This window comes from Siphateles boraxobius, unplaced genomic scaffold (assembly GCF_051911475.1).
Source record: "Siphateles boraxobius isolate OS27281-9 unplaced genomic scaffold, OSU_SipBor_1 207, whole genome shotgun sequence".
NCBI classification, from domain to species: Eukaryota; Metazoa; Chordata; class Actinopteri; order Cypriniformes; family Leuciscidae; genus Siphateles; species Siphateles boraxobius.
Window position 1 is genome coordinate 1,813,614 of NW_027508819.1, and position 20,876 is coordinate 1,834,489.

At 47.7% G+C, this 20,876-nt stretch overlaps 1 protein-coding gene across 1 annotated transcript; it reads right to left on the reverse strand.

Annotated features, from left to right (window-relative positions):
- Positions 1 to 451: 451 nt before the first annotated feature.
- On the reverse strand, positions 452 to 6,058 carry p2ry10 (P2Y receptor family member 10). Its single transcript, XM_077237727.1, has 3 exons — positions 5,930 to 6,058; positions 4,692 to 4,894; positions 452 to 3,645 (listed from the first exon to the last, which is right to left on the reverse strand). The coding sequence occupies exons 2-3, from the start codon at positions 4,850 to 4,852 to the stop codon at positions 2,811 to 2,813; spliced, it is 996 nt and encodes a 331-aa protein (XP_077093842.1). The 5' UTR covers positions 4,853 to 4,894; positions 5,930 to 6,058; the 3' UTR covers positions 452 to 2,810.
- Positions 6,059 to 20,876: the final 14,818 nt, after the last annotated feature.

Here is a 20,876-nt window from a genome sequence, read left to right on the forward strand (position 1 = left end):
CACAATACTTACAAAATAGCTCATTGCACAACTTCCTGCTGGTATTCTCTTGAGTCGGTTGAGCAGCGTGTGCAACTGATGTCGGGACATGGGGCGTGGCTTCTGGTGGTGCTCCGCCCACAAGGAGGGGCCAAGTCTGAGCACAATGTTTACACCGTTACTGAAAATCCTGCATAGTGCACCTTTAACTATTAAAATCCCAGACACATCTCACTACCTCAACAACATACCGCAACTCCCATGAAAATTACAATTCTGTAATTAACTACCCTAATGTCATTCTAAACCATGATTTTCTTTTCTTCTGTGGAACACAAAGGGAAATGTTTTTGTGAAGGCTCGTGTTGTTCTTTTCCATACAAGGAGTGAACAAGAAACTAATTCAATACACAGATACAACAAATTAATTTCAGGGCATTTATAAGTAAATGAGGGAGAAACACATCATCAATTAATTAAACAGTTTTCAAATTTATTTTACATTGAACCGCATTACAGTTAAACACCATTAAACACATTTAATCTAATGTATTAAACATTAAATATTGAATATTTATTCTCTTCTATTCCAAGTACAATACAATACTCCATAAAGCAATAGGTAAACAACTACACATGAAGATTGTGAAAGCAGTATCGCATTTTTGTTATCTGATTTCCATTATTATTTTAATTTAGTCAAATAACCTGGTGTTTGAAATTTAAATGTTTAGTTGGCTCAGTCAGTTTCAGATAAACTAAATGGAATACTTAGTTTAGTTCAGTCAGGACCACTTGTGTCAATAATACCATAAACAATCTTTAGTCAAATTTTCCAATTTTTATTTGCATGATTGTTAAAGTTACATTTGGCGGTATGGCTCTGTTCTGAATTACCCATCCTTTTCATGAGCTCCATGAAAGCTAGTCAGGGAACAGCAGCAGCTTCTGGGGACAATCTCCCATTTAAAGCTGGGAAAGCAGCAAAAATCCCCACTGAGGACAGAGCATGCATCAATGAAAACAGAATGACATTGATTAAGTTAAACCGAGTTAAAGGAGGAATTAGGGGAGGAGGTGGGTTGCAAGCAATGCAATGGAAGCAGCCAAGCAGGCAGACTGAGAAGACGCTTTGAAAGCAACCAATGAGTGCATAGGAATCAGATCAGCTGATAGTTCTGGGTATCAGCTGATATCTGAGCTTGACTGGGCGGCCTGCCTGAACTGACGCTGTACGCTATATTTTTGCATTTTCACTCCTGATGTCTGCATTATATAAAAATGTCTCTGCCATGCAGTCAATAGAAAGTTATTTTCTCTTTCATGACTTCTATTAAAATTAATCTGTCTTTAATGCCTGTTACTTTTAAACTTCAAATACTTCATTGAGCGTTTGCAACTATGCAATGAAAGGGAAGCATTTTGGTCAAAACAATACTTGATAGACATAAAGTTTCAGTGTATGTTGTAAACTTTATATTTGTAATTATTTTTTCAAGTAATGTTTAGCACATAATAAATACTTCAGTATTCTTCCGACCTAAACCCATTTGTCGAATAAATCACTCTTTCTGCAAAACATTAAACAAGTTCATGCAGTTAGAATCCATTTGCAAATGTCATGCGTTTTTTTTTTTTTGTGTGTGTGCAAAACTCTAAACACTCTCACTCACTAAAACACATTTCACACTGTGATGCAAATGTGTCATAAAACACAGGCGGCAGAAGTTAAACACAACTACAACACAGTTGTCATTGTTTACACGCAACAGCTCAACAATGTTCACACTTGTTTCTAATGATGTGACCAGACCGACTGTAGATAATATTAGCCAGCAGCTCCGAGTGCACAGATGCACTGCAGGATGATGTGATGTCTGAGAGGAAGAGCTGGTCAGTGTTGTCAAGGCTGGATCAACACACCAGAGGGCTTTCCCCTTTCTCTGGCAAGAGACGACACTGCCTGTGATGTGGACTAAGTACATGAAGACCCAACATGAAGACATGCTGCTGAGGCAGAATGAATCTCTCTGACTCTGATTCTGCAGTTGCACAACTCTTCTGAGTGACTGTGTTTTGTGAGTAGTTTGAAGATGTGGTTCTGTGTTTAAAGGCCCCTTGAAATCAAGTTTTTTAGCTTTTAGTATGAATATGGTAGCCTTCATGTTATGAATAAGCTGTTGTGTTCTGAAACAATGAAGAAATGACCATTTAGGAGATATAAGCGTTCAAAACTTACAGTCTCTCACTTGCGCTAAAATGGATCAGGGATTTTTATGACATCACCCTGGACATCAGCTTTTCATCATATCTTCTGTCCAATCAAATGCTCTCTAGAATCTGAAACTCCGCCCCCTGTGCTATAAACACCACCTGGCCAAAGTGAGCGTTGACACGTCACGGAGCAATATGGGTTTGAGTGTGTGTTCGTTTGCTCAAACACTCGAGTTTGATTCTGTTTTCCAACTGTACGTTGGTTAAGAATGAAATGAAGGAATCATCTACTATTGAATCCAGCGTTTCATCAGCACTTCCCAGGTGCTGTCAGTCTGTGAGGTAAACTAAACACGATTGGCTATTTGAAAGGGGGAGGAGCCATTCAATATGTCCCGCCTTAGCTTCCTGTTTCAGTGGAAATGAAGTCAATGCATCAAACAAAGCTGCGCGCTCCAAGGCACTTCAGTGGGACTTTAATGTTGTGAGAAAATGGTTTGAAGAATCTTAGCAATTGTAAAAAAACTGTGAAGGCAAGATTTAGGCATGATGTAAAAAAAAAAATACTGAGTAGTTTCTGGGACAGAACTGCTGATTTTATGTTTTTTTCCTCATTGCTAATGCACTGATTCCCTGTATGAAGTGGAGCTCTCCGTGCTCATCAGTCGGCCTCTGAGCACGGAGCTGCCGTGGTTCAGCTGCTGCTTGAACTCAGTGGTTAGGAAGTAGTAAATGAGCGGGTTGAGGCAGCAGTTAAGGCTCGCCATGCACAGAGAGATCGGGTGAAACTGTTTGACGGCCTGACTCACCTCACAGTTTGTTATAATGCACTGGGTTACCATCAGATAAAACAGGAAGTTGATGTGGTAGGGGGCGAAGCAGAAGAGGAAGACTCCTGTGCACACTCGAACCATGCGCAAGGCCTTCCTCGTGCTACCAGTGGACTGCTCTTTGTGGGTCCGCTGTCGCAAAGAGTTCACTATCAAGCAAGTACAGAAGATAATGACAAATAATGGGCCAATAAATCCAAAGAGTTCCGCAGCGGCCATCATGGAAATGGCTAAGCGAAAATCCAGCTTTTTCATTGGGAGATCTTTGAAGCATTGTCCGGTTTCCTTTCCTGATTTTTTCCTCATTAAAATGAAGGGTGAACAGCAGAGACCCACCACCACCCACACTGCGATACTGATGCCCACATCGTAGCGGGACTTCCAGTGCTTGGCCCGGAACGGGCGCATGAGGAAAGCACAGCGCTGGATGCTGATGCACACCAGGAACACGATGCTAGCGTACATGTTAAGGTATTTCAGGTAAAAGCACAGCATACACAGCACACTGCCGAAAGGCCAGTCTCCTTGGATGTAGTAGTGAATCCGCAGTGGCAGCGACAGCACGTGAGCCAGGTCGGCTATGGTCAGGTTGATCATGAAGATGATGGCTTTCGTCTTTTTGCTGTGAAACGAAGAGAATCCGTGGCATTAGAATACACATGCAACTCTAAACTGACCTCATGAAATACATCAAATACAAGAAAAACAAGTGCCTTGATTAGAGTTGATCAGTACTATCACAATTACATTGAACTGACAAGGAAGGTCTATCTTAATGGTGACATTTCTGATATAAAGAATTAGTTCACTTCAGAATTAAAATTTCCAGATAGTTTACTCAGCTCCCCCATGTCATCCAAGATGTTCATGTCTATCTTTCTTTAGTTGAAAAGAAATAAAAACATTGGGGGTGAGTAAACTATCAGGAAATTATAATTCTGAAGTGAAATAATCCTTTAACATATCAAAAAGTTTTTTTATATTATCACCATTAAAATTGTTATATAAGGCCTTTCAACTTAACTTTCAACCTGTCAACATGCTAAAAAGCTAATTGCACAACCTCTGAACAGAGTGACTAACAATGATAATGGTTGCAATATTGTAAACCAGCTTGGTTCTCCAACAGATGCACACTGTACGATCCAGAGCAGTCCTTTACGACTGTTGTACGTCAGACTGTATGGGAATCGAGGCTCGTTCAGTTTCTTCATCAGTTACTAACACGTACTGTGAATGTGAGCCGCTTTACATGCCGGATAGAAATGGTGGATAGCAAACAACAATCATGTCTAGCGTTAAACTTGATCAGGGCTTTTCTTGAAAAGAGAATTGGATAAAAACGAAAACATGTGTGGAACAATTGGTGGTTTGTTGTTTTCTCACTTATTGCATCATCACTTTCGTGTCCTGTGCTGCTAATAGTTTTAGATTTGACGGTTGAAGTAGGAGAAATCATTGCAGGACTCAAAACATCTGACAGGGCCAGGATTTCATCAGAGACCAAATTTGATTGCAATGTTCAGTAATCAGCCAACATTTCAAACTAGCGAACAAAGACTTATTTTAGCATTCAGAAGATTCGTCTCAGACGGCCAAATAAAGCTAGGCCAAAATAATACAGTGCATCCAGCTTTATGAAGGTATTAATAATGCTGTACCGCTGACCTTATGAATCGACACAACACCCACAGAGCCAGGGTGTTGCTCAGCAGGCCCGGGATGAAGATGATCAGGTAGAAGTAGGTGTAAAGCTTGTTCATGGCTGTTTCCCAGCCAGTCATATTAGCTGAACACGAGTTCGGACACGACACATTCATGGATGTCATGGTCAAACTTTGATTTCATTTATTGTAGACAGCAGAAAATCACTGTGGAATAAAATTGAAACAACTTTGAAATTTCTTCCAATTCACTTTACTGAGTAATTACTGGTAAACTGCAACACACACACACACACACACACACACACACACACACACACACACACACACACACACACACACACACACACACACACACGGCATAAATAAACTTTTCAAGCAAAATGGTTGTCAAAAAACAGTGAATGAACTACAGCAGACGCACTTTTGATACTTTGATATTTTCATATCTATTGCATTAACATTCAGACATTTTTGGAGTGGCTTTCTAGAGTGACTCAATACAGGCTACTTTATATGTGATTACTGTAAATTATAACGTACGTATAAGTTTCACAACTGTCACCTCCCTTCCTGTACAAGTTTGAAGGAAGTGTGTGTGTGTGTGACGAATGCGGGTGTATTTCTGTCCCCAAACTGTACCTCTTTGTGTGCTCATGTCTCATAGTTTGATACTTTTGTTTTTTTCCAATTAATGGATCTGCCAGCCTTGAATTTGATAGTAATTTCAAGATTGTTTTGTATACCATTAATGGTATACCATTAGAATCAGTATTTAATGTAAAGCTGTATGTGCTGTAAAACTTAGAGCACATGTTGAGCAAATAGAGGAACTCTGGTAACACAAGTATGCAAATCTGCTGATTTATTACTCTCTTCAGTTAGAGTGTTTTATTTCTTGTTGGCACATGAGAGAGTGTGTGTAGTTTCTGCTGCCACTGCAGAGAGCAAACATCATGATACATTCATGACTTTGAAAAACCATGCTGAAATAAACTTTGTGAAATACAGTTAATCAGATAACGCTACGAAACTACGAAAACTACGAAAATAGCAATTACAGAATCAACGAACATAATCATAAATAAATATTTGCAAATCACATTTAACTTCATATCTGTATTTGAGGTGAATGAATGCTGCACTATATATTTTTTGTTTGTTTAATCCAGGTATGTTTCGAGTGTACCTAGAAAGTAAAGTTAAGCAACAGAAGTTGTTGTGTGCTGCAGTTTTTCCTACCTGTTGGACTGAGCTGCGGTGTGTGTATGTGTGTGTGTGTGTGTGTGTGTGTGTGTTTGGTGCTTTCCAGCACATCATGCTGATCATGCAGAGAGAGGAAGTGTTCTAAAGACGCGTCCTATTCGTCACACTATTTTACAGATACACACAAGTAAAAAACAAGCTGTCACGTGTCTCAGGAAAGTGAAACCGTTTCGTGATGTCTGTTGATTTAGTCACAGTCAGTTAGTTATAAACTACAGTGATGAGGACAAGCCCACATAATCCACACAACAGTGCTGATCTAACCGTCAAACATCAGAAGTGCACACAAACAAGACATGAGAACTGTTGCTTTTTTGTCAGTTAGTTACAGTTGGTTATCCAAAGCAAATTACAGTTTGCAAGGAATATGTTTTCTAGGAATTAAATCCAGGATCTTGCCCTTGTTAGTTCAGAATACGATTTATAATATACTTTATAATAATATAATATAAATAACACTTTATAATAACAGGACATGAATAATCATGTACTAATATGTGAAGTAATAGTAACTTCAACATTAACTTATGATGTGAAGATATGAACTAATCATGAACCAATGAAGAGGGTTCCTTAACTACTGATTCATGCATGAATAACAGCAGCCTTAAACATGTTAGTACATGTTTGAAAGTTAATGCATTAATCAACGTTTAGGGGTAAACTAAATCAACCAGTCTCTGTAAGAATAAATAAGAAGCAATCTAAATTTGAATTAAACATATGATTTAATACTGCCATAATTTAAACTGTAATATCATAATCTGCTATCTGCAGCTTTGTGACAAATAAATGGAATGGCACATGATTATTTAGCCATTACACCGATCCGTCTAACCAAACGTGGAAAATAGACTAATAACTACCACTAATAAATTTAATTCTATCTAAACTGTTTTCTAATTTTATATGATTTGTATAGGTGCTCGCTCTGCACGTTAGTTGTGTTCCTATGGTAATGCTGGCATTTTAATCTCATAAATGTTGACTGCTTTGTTCTGTTTAATTCTGCTTAAACAGAATTAATAATTAAAGATGTGTTTGCATGTATGTTGTATTTGGGAGTTGTCAGGAGGTAATGTACAGTAATTAACTGTATTTTTATTTTTGTTTAAATGTATATATACTTCGATTAACATTAGCTTATAGCTTATGCCATATTTTACATGTAAACATGTCTTATGTGTGTCTTTACAGGTATATTTGGGCTTTCTTTTAAGTCCATATATGTTTTATTGTATAAATAAAAATAAAAGAACCACACATCATTTTTAAGGTTTTTTTGTGTAACATGGGTGTAAATGAATAAAGATGGCACTCTTATTGTATATGTTTATTCATATTTTAGTTAAGGATTTGTAAGTGCATCATCATGTCATGACTTTACTTGAGGAGGCACCATCCATCCATCCATCTTCTTCCGCTTATCCGGGGCCGGGTCGCGGGGGCAGCAGTCTGAGCAGAGAAGCCCAGACTTCCCTCTCCCTGGACACTTCCTCCAGCTCTTCCGGGGGGACACCGAGGCGTTCCCAGGCCAACCGGGAGACATAGTCTCTCCAGCGTGTCCTAGGTCTTCCCCGGGGTCTCCTCCCAGTGGGACGTGCCCGGAACACCTCCTCGGGAAGGCGTCCAGGAGTCATCCGGAACAGATGCCCGAGCCACCTCAGCTGACCCCTCTCGATGTGGAGGAGCAGCGTCTCTACTCTGAGGGCCAGCCACCCTTGCGGAGAAAGCTCATTTCGGCCGCCTGTATCCGGGATCTTGTCCTTTCTGACCTAAAGCTTATGACCATAGGTTAGAGTAGGAACGTAGATTGACCGGTAAATCGAAAGCTTTGCCTTACGGCTCAGCTCCTTCTTCACCACAACAGACCGGTACATCGACCGCATTACTGCAGAAGCTGCACCGATCCGTCTGTCAATCTCCCGTTCCATCCTTCCCTCACTTGTGAACAAAACCCCAAGATACTTAAACTCCTCCACTTGAGGAAGGATCTCTCAACCAACCTGAAGTGAGCAAGCCACCCTTTTCCGACTGAGGACCATGGCCTCGGATTTGTAGGTGCTGATTTTCATCCCAGCCGCTTCACACTCGGCTGCAAACCGTCCCAGTGCATGCTGAAGGTCCTGGTGTGAAGGGGCCAACACGACAACATCATCCGCAAAAAGCAGAGACAAAATCGCGTGGTCCCCAAACCTGACACCCTCCGCCCCCTGGCTGTGCCTAAAAATTCTGTCCATAAATACTATGAACAGAACCGGCGACAAATGGCAGCCCTGGCGGAGTCCAACATGCACCGGAAAGAAGTCTGACTTACTACCGGCAATGCGAACCAAGCTCCTGCTTCGGCCATACAGGGACCGGACAGCCCTTAGCAAAGGACCCCGGACCCCATACTCCCGGAGCACCCTCCACAGGCCGCCGCGAGGGACACAGTCGAATGCCTTCTCCAAATCCACAAAGCAAATGTGGACTGGTTGGGCAAACTCCCATGAACCCTCCAGCACCCTGTAGAGAGTATAGAGCTGGTCCAGTGTTCCACGGCCTGGACGAAAACCACACTGTTCCTCCTGAATCCGAGGTCCCACTATCGGCCGTATTCTCCTCTCCAGTACCCTGGCATAGACTTTCCCAGGGAGGCTGAGAAGTGTGATCCCCCTATAGTTGGAACACACCCTCCGGTCCCCCTTCTTAAAAAGAGGGACCACCACCCCGGTCTGCCATCCCAGAGGCACTGTCCCCGACCGCCACGCGATGCTGCAGAGGCGTGTCAGCCAAACAGCCCCACAACATCCAGAGACTTGAGGTACTCAGGGCGGATCTCACCCACCCCCGGTGCCTTGCAACCGAGGAATTTCTTGACTACCTCGGTGACCTCAGCTAGGGTGATGGACGAGTCCACCTCTGAGCCCTCAGCCTCTGCTTCCTCAACAGAAAACGTGACGGCGGGAATGAGGAGATCCTCGAAGTATTCCTTCCACTGTCCGACGACATCCCCAGTTGAGGTCAACAGCTGCCCACCTCCACTGTAAACAGCGTTGGTAGGGCTTTGTTTCCCTCTCCTGAGGCGCCGGACAGTTTGCCAGAATCTCTTCGAGGCCAGCCGATAGTCCTTCTCCATGGCCTCACCGAACTCCTTCCAGGCCCAAGTTTTTGCCACCATCAACCACCCGGGCTGCAGTCCGCTTGGCCTGCCGGTACCTGTCAACTGCCTCAGGAGTCCCACAAACCAACCAGGCCTGATAGGACTCCTTCTTCAGCTTGACGGCATCCTTTACTTCCGGTGTCCACCACCGGGTTCGGGGATTGCCGCCTCGACAGGCACCGGAGATCTTACAGCCACAGCTCCGAGCAGCCGCTTCGACAATGGAGGTGGAGAACATGGTCCACTCAGACTCAATATCTCCAGCCTCCCTCGGGATCGGGTCATGGCTCCGCCGAAGGTGGGAGTTGAAAATCTCTCTGACAGGAGACTCGGTCAAACGTTCCCAGCAAACCCTTACAGTACGCTTGGGTCTGCCGAGTCTGTCCAGCCTCCTCCCCCGCCATCGGATCCAACTCACCACCAGGTGGTGATCAGTTGACAGCTCCGCTCCTCTCTTTACCCGAGTGTCCAAGACATACGGCCGCAGGTCAGATGAAACGACCACAAAGTCGATCATCGACCTGCGACCTAGGGTGTCCTGGTACCACGTGCACTGGTGGACACCCTTATGCTTGAACATGGTGTTCGTTATGGACAAACTGTAACTAGCACAGAAGTCTAATAACTGAACATTGCTCTGGTTCAGGTCGGGGGGGCCGTTCCTCCCAATCACGCCCCTCCAGGTGTCACTGTCGCTGCCCACGTGAGCGTTGAAGTCCCCCAGTTGAACGGCGGAGTCCCCAGTCGGAGCACTTTCCAGCACTCCTCCCAGAGACCCCAAGAAGGCCGGGTACTCTGCACTGCCGTTTGGCCCGTAGGCACACACGAAAGTGAGAGACCTATCCCCGACCCGTAGGCGCAGTGAAACGACCCTCTCGTTCACCGGGGTAAACCCCAACACATGGCGGCTGAGCTGGGGGGCTATAAGCAAACCCACACCAGCCCGTCGCCTCTCACCATGGGCAACTCCAGAGTGGTGAAGAGTTCATCCTCTCTCAAGGAGTGTGGTTCCAGATCCCAAGCCATGCGTAGAGGTGATCCCGACTATCTCTAGTCGGAACCTCTCAACCTCACGCACCATCTCAGGCTCCTTCCCCGCCAGAGAGGTGATGTTCCACGTCCCTAAGGCTAGTTTCCGTGTCCAGGGATCGGGTCGTCAAGGTCACCGCCTTCGACTGCCACCTGATCCTCTCTGCACCGCCCCTTACATCTCTTCCTGCAGGTGGTGAGCTCACGGGAAGGCGGTCCCACGTCACACCTTCGGGCTGAGCCCGGCCGGACCCAATGGGAAGAGGCCCGGCCACCAGGCGCTCGCTTACGAGCCCCAACCCCGGGCCTGGCTCCAGGGTGGGGCCCCGGCTGCGCCATACCGGGCGACGTCACGGTCCTTGAATGTTTATCCATCATATGGGGATTTTGAACCGCTCTTAGTCAGACCCGTCGCCTAGGACCTGTTTGCCTTGGGAGACCCTACCAGGGGCATATAGCCCCAGACAGCATAGCTCCTAGGGTCATTCGGGTACTCAAACCCCTCCACCACGTTAAGGTGGCAGTTCAAGGAGGCGTTAGGGGCCTTGAGGAGGCACATCATTATTAATTCATTATTAACTAACCATACACTAACATAAACTAAAGGCTTGTTAACGCATCATTATGTCATGACTTTACTTGATGGGGCACATCATAATTAATGTGCTCATCAAACTAACTCGTAATTAATGTGCTCATAACTAACTCATCAAAAACACATACTACAACTATAGTATTCAGGCCAGTTAAGTGATGTGTGGTCCGAGAACGGAGGTACAGTATCATCATCACGGCCTGTGTCTGGATGGAGAGTGAACGTCCTGGTTGCGTATGCAACCCACCGTTCCCTGAAGGAGGGAACGGAGGACGTAGTCGACGCGACTGAAATGGGATCACGCTAGGGAGCCTATCATCTTCGAGTACTATTGAACGAGCCAATGTAATTGGCGTGCGTGATTCGCATCACACACTCCGCCCCCGCGGCGCGGGTATAAATACGGAAGTGGATGCACGCACTAGTTGCTTTTCGCTGAGGAGCCGAGAGTAACCCGGGGTCAGCGGTGGTCCAGCGGTAGTGGCAAGGGGACTACGTCCTCCGTTCCCTCCTTCAGGGAACGGTGGGTTGCATACGCAACCAGGACGTTCCCTTTCAGTCGATAACGTCGGACGTAGTCGACGCGACTGAAATGGGATCAACCATTGAACACGCCACTAACGCTGCCACCTTCCAGTGCCTAAACCAAAGCCTCCTGATGCCCCCGCAAACTTAAGGCGGGGAAGGACAGGGCTTAGGCCAGGGAAGTCACTGCTGTTCCTACAGGACCACTGGGAAAGCGTTCCCCGTACGTTGGAAGGAAGGGACGCTGCGGAAGCCACATCCAACCCGAGGGAGGAAATGTGGAGAATACACATATGAACTGGGCGGAAACCGGGCAGTCTAACATATGGAATGTCACTGGGGTGGCTCCAGCCTAAGACGGGGGGAGACACACCGGACAGTGACGGCAGAGAGACTCTGCCGAGGGAAGACACGGGCTCACCGCAGGGAGCCGTATCGTGGAAGAATACACATATGGGGTCACCGAAGGGACCGCAACATATGGACCCAGCCTAACACAGGTTCCACACTGCTTACGAGTGGTAGGCCTAACACCAGACGTTCCGCACGTCCGACGTCGGAGGGGTGTGGAGGAACTCAACAGGGTTCAATTTTAAGGGAACTCAACTGGAGTAGAAAGGCGCACGTATCCAGTCCATAGGAGGGGAATGGCGCAGCAAGCCGACACTTGAACCAGGCTCACGGTGAAACTGGCTTCATGAGAAGGGAGCCCACGGGAAGCAGCGGTTCAACTAGGTGTCGTCCAGCCCCCAACTCTAGAATCTGTTTAGCAAAGTATATCGTCAACGCCCAGGCGGAGCACTTTACACTCATCATAGAGGAGCTCAACACCTAAGTGGACATGTTGCATCTCGGATCTTTGCCGAAATGAAGGCAAGCACTAAGTGCAACTTTGCATGGAAACAGCCTTCCCTCTCTGCTGAATTCCACAGATATTTGAAGAGCTGGTCTGAGGTTTATGACTTGCATTCTGTACACGTCCAAGCGAATCGGACAGAGAAGCCAGGGCTGGATCTGCCTCCTCCAGGGCAGCGCTTGCAGGCTCCCCACCTGCTCCTATTACGGGAGAGGTAGGAACCTTGGGCACAATCCGAGCCGGGATCTCAGCTTGTGAGAGTTAGCCGGCCCAGACTCCAGGCACAATACGTTGACCGAAAGCGAGCAAGTCCCTACCCTCTAGTAGAGACCACGCGAGCAGGAGAACTGATATAACAGAATTTTTAACTCACTACCTGCAGTGGCTCAGGGGCGGTCTCTGCAGTGCAGTCGCACCAGGGACAAGGCCCAAGAGGATAAAGAGGGACACAAGGATTTACAAGACCTTGCTCCTCAGGAACCTGACGATCAGAACGTGCTTCTGCATACTTCTGCAACACGATGAGCGTCGTTTAAACACCGAGGCAACATCATTTTGAGGGTGATTTAGGAAAACAGCCTACTGCAACCCATTTTGCAGGAAAGAGAGCACTGAAGTGATCGAAAGCTTTCAGGATCTCCTCAGGGGAGAAGACGCACTCAACGACTAGGTTCCACTTCTAAAGGCGTAAGCACGCTACCCAATTCTAGGGGGTGCTCGCAGAAGTGATGGTAACTAACACATGTTCTTGTGATAGCCACCTGAACCTCCGCGTTCGGATGTAAGACCGCCCGGAATCTCCGGGGGAAGAACGCGTGTGCCATCGTGCCCCGTCCCCGAATCCAGGGGAAGTCAGGAAGGCTGTTGAAGGGAACCAGGTCTAGTTGGGCCAATGAGGGGCAACTATGAAGACCTGTTCCTCTCCTGACATGGCACGTAGGTGCAAGTGACGGGCGCAAAAGACAGGAGCATTGCTCAACACAACATGTGAAGATCACTGGGCTTCAGGAGCATTTTCTGCTCAGCACTTGGGTGTGACAAGTTCACTGAGCTTCAGGAGCATTCCTGCTCAACACCTGAGTGTGATAAACTCACCGAGCTTCAGGAGCATTTCTGCTCAACACTTGAGTACGAAGAACCTCACTGAGCGACAGGAGCATTTCTGCTCAGCACTTGAGTGTGACAAGTTCACTGAGCTTCAGGAGCATTACTGCTCAACACCTGAGTGTGATAAACTCACTGAGCTTCAGGAGCATTTCTGCTCAACACTTGAGTGCGAGGAACTTCACTGAGCACCAGGAGCATTTCTGCTCAGCACTGCGTGTGATGAATTCACTGAGCTACCTGTGATGGACTCACTGAGCTACAGGAGCATTGCTGCTCAACACCAGAGTGCGATGAACTTCACTGAGTTTCAGGAGCAAATCTGCTCAACATGAAGAGTGATGATTTCACTGACTTGCAGGCGCAAGGCGACCATGAGTCGCAGTCACTTTTAGAAGGCTCACTGGGGTTAAACGCATTTCTGCGGGCCCCTGGGGCCGCTGAGTCCCAGTGTTTGTCCAAGGGTAGTCCGCTCGGTTTACCCAAACACTGGCGGAAAAATAAAACCGGGGGGGCAACTGAGCGGCCCCGGAATGGTCATGACCCAGCCGGACCCAGGGGATGGAGTCTCCACTTGCCCTGGCTATAACTGTCGTGAGGCTCGATGGCGGCACGATTGAGTAAGCAGGAGGAGTGGAATAAGGCGCCCTCAGAAGCGTCTGACTCCAAGGAGGAGGTGACGGGTGAGTTTGTGACATGCAAGGGAAGCTTGCGCAACGGTCGCAATGTCTAACAACTCGAGGCACGAATGCCCGTGTAGTCGGGGGTCGCCCAGGCCCCCGTTAAAACACGCCCTTTGTACATGGCCGCTCTGTTGAAGAGGGTTTGGCAGCAGACCGGGATGAACTATAGTCACACAGGGTGAGCTGCTCTGCCACGGTCACCTCGGGACTCGATCGTGAAGCTAGCGCTGAAGCGGTCACATATGGAGGGAGCCAAAGGCTGCGACTACCATATACCCCAGGAGCCTCTGAAAGTTCTTTCAGTGGGACCCTTTCTCACTTCAACACCAGCTGAACACATTCTCATTGGAGAGACATGTTGGACCGAGTACCTCTCCAAAACTAGAAAAGAGATACTCAGCCCGTGGGCGAGATTACTCTCTTCCAGTTGACCTGAAGACCCAACGGGCTCTGGAGCACTCGAGGAGAAGGACACTGTACTGATACTCCACCCTTAGACGCAACACACAGGATGGCCTGCGGTGCGGGAGGTAGAGATCTGAAGCACATGTCTTTCAGGTCAAAGCTGCAGACCAATCTTGGGCCAAGATGGTCACGACCCACCACCTAGTAGCACGAAGAACGAGTTTACAACTGGCCTTCGTACCGGCTGGAGGAGCGGCTATATCAAATCCTTCGCCAGCAGGATAAGATAAGCACGCACAAGTCAGGAGCACTGCTCAACACTCGGTGTGATGAATATCACTGAATTTTCAGGAGCACGTCTGCTCAACACCTAATGTGATGACTATCACTGACTTGAGCGGGGTAGCCGAGCCTGAGGTGGGGCAGCAAAGTAGAGAGAGTGGTGTTAGTGTGCTGTGCAACACTTACCTGTCTCCACAAGCGGCAGGGGGCGCGTGAGAAGGCGGATGACCGGGTCCTCGAACGCACCAAGCTGCCTGCTGGCGACCAAGGGGGAGCTGAGGGGTGTAAGGCTATACAGGGTCACACCCGCCAGACTGGCCCTCTTGGGACCCAGGAACAGATGAAATTGCTCTCTCTTTGAAGTGTGGGTACCGCTTGCTCCGCTTTTTTTTTTTTTTTTTTTTTTTTTTAGGGAGCCAGCGGCGGAACAGACACACACACAAACAAAGGCTCCACCCGGCCCTCACCCGGGGGGAGGGAGTGATCGTGCCACTCCAAGAGCATCTCATCCATTCCTGGGCGGCCCGCTCCGGAATGCTTTCGCTGTCGCTTGCCACCTGGCTTGGCAGCGCCTGGAGCGGGCTGGGCATCTCTACTGCGGCCGGCTCCCTGCTGAGGCCTGGGTGGAGGCTGCTGCGGAGGGCCAGCAGGAGCGGCGGCCGGAGAACGCCCACGGCGACGAGCAGACGGAGGAGCTGCCACCGGCGGCGGGTGGAGGCAGCAGCTGGCCACCGGGGCAGGATGTGCCGGATGACCTCCGTCTGCGCTTGAGCGGCAGAGAACTGTTTGATGCAGTTCTCCACCGCGTCGCCGACCAGCCCAACCTGGGAAATTGGGGAGACCAGGAACCGAACCTTGTCCGCATCCGCCATACCAACCAGGCTGAGCCAACGAAGGCGCTACTGGACCACCAAGGTGGACATCGCCAGACCGATCACGCACGCTACGACACCCGTACCCCGGAGGGTGAGGTCGGATGCAGTGCGGTGCTCACCTATGAGCGCACGGTCTGGATTACCCTCGTGCATGCCATGGGTGCCCTAGCCTGCAGCAACGCCATGGCACGCAAGAGGAAGGGGCTTGCCCACAGGCTTTGTAAGCTCTGCCCGTCGGAACGGACGAAACTCACAGGCCTTAGGGGGGAGACGAGGATCCCCCCAAAAGGCAGCGGCCGCCGGACACAGGTGCACCTGTGTCGACAGACCGCTCCAATGGAGGGACACCTCGCAACCCTTCACCGTTCCTCCATCAAGGGTAATGAGGGGGAAAAGCTATTCAGGCAGTTTCTGGCAGAGAAAGATGCTGTTCACCACCTGATAAGCTCTCCATGCATTTCGGGAAAGAAAGGCACTGGGGCGGCGAGCTGAGAACCAGCGCGGCCCGCCCCAAGATACCAAACTCCAGATTCCAACCGAGACTGAACGGGACACGGTGGAGGTTCCACTCGAGCCCGGCAGCCTCGGCGGCCCGTTTCAGCATAGCTGATAATTCTGGATCCGGCTCGGGCAACATTGAACTCCCGGAGGGAGACAATGCAGCCGAGTCATCATCTCCAGAAGTCAGCTCACCCTCTGATGCTGCAATCGGCGTCCTGTCCTCCAGGGGAGCCCCGAGTGAAACCGCTGGCCCACCCATTACAGATGGACCAGCAGAAAACACCGGAGGCTCCAGTGGTTGCAGTGGAAGGGAGGAGTGAGGAGCCCACAGGGAATGGTTACCGGGCGGGACATCCAACACTATCCTCCGGTCACCCATCCCACACAGCACCCGAGGGTGGGGCATGGTAATGGGGACTCGCTCTCCGCGAACGAAGGCGAGTCTCGCCCTCAACACTGCGACAGTCATGTTCCCACAGTGAAAACATGAGCTGTCCACAAAAGCTGTCTCAGCGTGCTGTAAGCCAAACACGTGACACAACAGTTGTGACCATCAGAGAGAGACAGGGAACGACCGCACCCAGAAACGCACGGGCGGAATGACATCTTGAAAAAGACGCAAACGCACCCGTGTTGCTCTTTCAGAAAATAGGACCGTCACCAGTGCCGGAGCACACAGGGAAATGACCGCGGCAACACTGAACAGAGAACTGAAACAGTGAAGCACTCACTTTTCCGCCCTCTAACCAGCCATCAACACACACAAACATTTAGAAATTTGTTGCTGTTAAAACAGCAGTTGAGAGCTCAAAGCTCGCGATCACCGCTGCACTCGCGCTGTAGAACACCAGCACTGGGAGAGTCTTCCTGAAGAACACCGACACACTCGCTCGTTGTAGACAACAGCACTCTCAGAGACATCAAACGATCGGCTCCGAAGCGAAAGGCAACTAGTGCGTGCATCCACTTCCGTATTTATACCCGCGCCGCGGGGGCGGAGTGTGTGATGCGAATCACGCACGCCAATTACATTGGCTCGTTCAATAGTACTCGAAGATGATAGGCTCCCTAGCGTGATCCCATTTCAGTCGCGTCGACTACGTCCGACGTTATCGACTGAAAGGGAACTACTGATAGAAACTGGACTACTTATGTAGAGTAAACTGCTAATGAAGAGTGAACTGCTGATGGGGAGTGAACTACTGATGGAGAGTGAACTGCTGATGGAGAGTGAACTACTGATGGAGTGTGAACTACTGATGGAGAGTGAAATGCTGATGGAGAGTCAACTGCTGTGAACTAATGATGGAGAGTGAACTACTGATGGAGAGTGAACTACTGATGGAGAGTGAACTACTGATGGAGTGTGAACTGCTGATGGAGAGTGAACTACTGATGGAGAGTGAACTACTGATGGAGAGTGAACTGCTGATGGAGAGTGAACTACTGATGGAGAGTGAACTACTGATGGAGAGTGAACTACTGATGGAGAGTGAACTGCTGATGGAGATTGAACTACTGATGGAGAGTGAACTACTGATGGAGAGTGAACTACTGATGGAGAGTGACCTGCTGATGGAGAGTGAACTCCTGATGGAGAGTGAACTGTTGATGGAGAGTGAACTGCTGATGGAGAGTGAACTGCTGATGGAGAGTGAACTCCTGATGGAGAGTGAACTGCTGATGGAGAGTGAACTCCTGATGGAGAGTGAACTGTTGATGGAGAGTGAACTACTGATGGAGAGTGAACTGCTGATGGAGAGTGAACTGCTGATGGAGAGTGAACTACTGATGGAGAGTGAACTGCTGATGGAGAGTGAACTGCTGATGGATAACGAACTGCTGATGGAGAGTGAACTACTGATGGAGAGTGAACTGCTGATGGAGAGTGAACTGCTGATGGATAATGAACTGCTGATGGAGAGTGAACTGCTGATGGAGAGTGAACTGTTGATGGAGAGTGAACTACTGATGGAAAGTGAACTGCTAATGGAGAGTGATATGCTGATGGAGAGTGAACTACCGATGGAGAGTGAACTGCTAATGGAGAGTGATCTGCTGATGGAGAGTGAACTGCTGATGGAGAGTGAACTACTGATGGAGAGTGAACTGCTGATGGAGAGTGAACTACTGATGGAGGGTGAACTGCTGATGGAGAGTGAACTACTGATGGAGAGTGAACTACTGATGGAGAGTGAACTACTGATGGAGAGTGAACTACTGATGGAGAGTGAACTGCTGATGGAGAGTGAACTGCTGATGGAGAGTGAACTGCTGATGGAGAGTGAACTGCTGATGGAGAGTGAACTACTGATGGAGAGTGAACTGCTGATGGATAACGAACTGCTGATGGAGAGTGAACTACTGATAGAGAGTGAACTGCTGATGGAGAGTGAACTACTGATGGAGAGTGAACTGCTGATGGAGAGTGAACTACTGATGGAGAGTGAACTGCTGATGGAGAGTGAACTGCTGATGGAGAGTGAACTACTGATGGAGAGTGAACTGCTGTTGGAGAGTGAACTACTGATGGAGAGTGAACTGCTGATGGAGAGTGAACTACTGATGGAGAGTGAACTACTGATGGAGAGTGAACTACTGATGGAGAGTGAACTACTGATGGAGAGTGAACTGCTGATGGAGAGTGAACTGCTGATGGAGAGTGAACTGCTGATGGATAACGAACTGCTGATGGAGAGTGAACTACTGATGGAGAGTGAACTGCTGATGGAGAGTGAACTACTGATGGAGAGTGAACTGCTGATGGAGAGTGAACTGCTGATGGAGAGTGAACTGCTGATGGATAACGAACTGCTGATGGAGAGTGAACTGCTGATGGAGAGTGAACTGCTGATGGAGAGTGAACTACTGATGGAAAGTGAACTGCTAATGGAGAGTGATATGCTGATGGAGAGTGAACTACCGATGGAGAGTGAACTGCTAATGGAGAGTGATATGCTGATGGAGAGTGAACTACTGATGGAGAGTGAACTGCTGATGGAGAGTGAACTGCTGATGGAGAGTGAACTACTGATGGAGAGTGAACTGCTGATGGAGAGTGAACTACTGATGGAGGGTGAACTGCTGATGGAGAGTGAACTGCTGATGGAGAGTGAACTACTGATGGAGGGTGAACTGCTGATGGAGAGTGAACTGCTGATGGAGAGTGAACTGCTGATGGAGAGTGAACTACTGATGGAGAGTGAACTGCTGATGGATAACGAACTGCTGATGGAGAGTGAACTACTGATAGAGAGTGAACTGCTGATGGAGAGTGAACTACTGATGGAGAGTTAACTACTGATGGAGAGTGAACTACTGATGGAGAGTGAACTGCTGATGGAGAGTGAACTACTGATGGAGAGTGAACTACTGATGGAGAGTGAACTGCTGATGGAGAGTGAACTGCTGATGGAGAGTGAACTGCTGATGGATAACGAACTGCTGATGGAGAGTGAACTACTGATGGAGAGTGAACTGCTGATGGAGAGTGAACTACTGATGGAGAGTGAACCCCTGATGGAGAGTGAACTACTGATGGAGAGTGAACTGCTGATGGAGAGTGAACTGCTGATGGAGAGTGAACTACTGATGGAGAGTGAACTGCTGATGGAGAGTGAACTACTGATGGAGAGTGAACTGCTGTTGGAGAGTGAACTACTGATGGAGAGTGAACTGCTGATGGAGAGTGAACTACTGATGGAGATGAACTGCTGATGGAGAGTGAACTGCTGATGGAGAGTGAACTACTGATGGAGAGTGAACTACTGATGGAGAGTGAACTACTGATGGAGAGTGAACTACTGATGGAGAGTGAACTGCTGATGGAGAGTGAACTGCTGATGGAGAGTGAACTGCTGATGGATAACGAACTGCTGATGGAGAGTGAACTACTGATGGAGAGTGAACTGCTGATGGAGAGTGAACTACTGATGGAGAGTGAACTGCTGATGGAGAGTGAACTACTGATGGAGAGTGAACTGCTGATGGGGAGTGAACTGCTGATGGAGAGTGAACTACTGATGGAGAGTGAACTGCTGATGGAACTACTGATGGAGAGTGAACTGCTGATGGAGAGTGAACTGCTGATGGAGAGTGAACTACTGATGGAGAGTGAACTGCTGATGGAGAGTGAACTACTGATGGAGAGTGAACTACTGATGGAGAGTGAACTACTGATGGAGAGTGAACTGCTGATGGAACTACTGATGGAGAGTGAACTGCTGATGGAGTGTGAACTGCTGATGGAGAGTGAACTACTGATGGAGAGTGAACTGCTGATGGAGAGTGAACTGCTGATGGAGAGTGAACTACTGATGGAGAGTGAACTGCTGATGGAGAGTGAACTACTGATGGAGAGTGAACTGCTGATGGAGAGTGAACTACTGATGGAGAGTGAACTGCTGATGGAGAGTGAACTGCTTATGGAGAGTGAACTGCTGATCCCCTTAAATGTTCCCTGACCTTAGTTCATGCTTCCTGTTTGGCTATTTTTTTGGGAACCGATTCCTCAGGAACTGTCGTAAGTCACAGTAGGCTTATTTTGATAGGAAAGAAAATATCACAAAACAGATTAGGACTTTTTAAGATAAATTATTTATATATTTAGTATTTTCCATGTTTAATAAGAATTAATGACAAACTAATTCTGTGCCTTTCAGTAACGTTTATGATGAAGCTGCTGATGTTAATAGTTTAAATTAGGACTAATAAATTTTTAAATGTATTTCAAAGTCAAAAATGTTTTTTTGTATTCTTATGGAGCCTGATTGTTTAATGCATTAACTATCAAACATGTACTAACATGTTTAAGGCTGCTGTTATTCATGAATCATTATGACTCCTGTCGTAGTTAAGGAAACCTCTACATTGGTTCATGATTAGTTCATATCTTCACTAATCATACATTTATTATTCATGCCC

What these genes read in the sequence shown, in the direction of transcription:
- p2ry10 (XM_077237727.1), bottom strand. Translation starts at nt 4,852, where the DNA reads ATGACATCCATGAATGTGTCGTGTCCGAACTCGTGTTCAGCTAATATG. An exon ending in GTGTTGTGTCGATTCATAAG is followed by an intron (nt 3,646 to 4,691) that starts GTCAGCGGTACA and finishes TTCGTTTCACAG; the next exon opens with CAAAAAGACGAAAGCCATCA.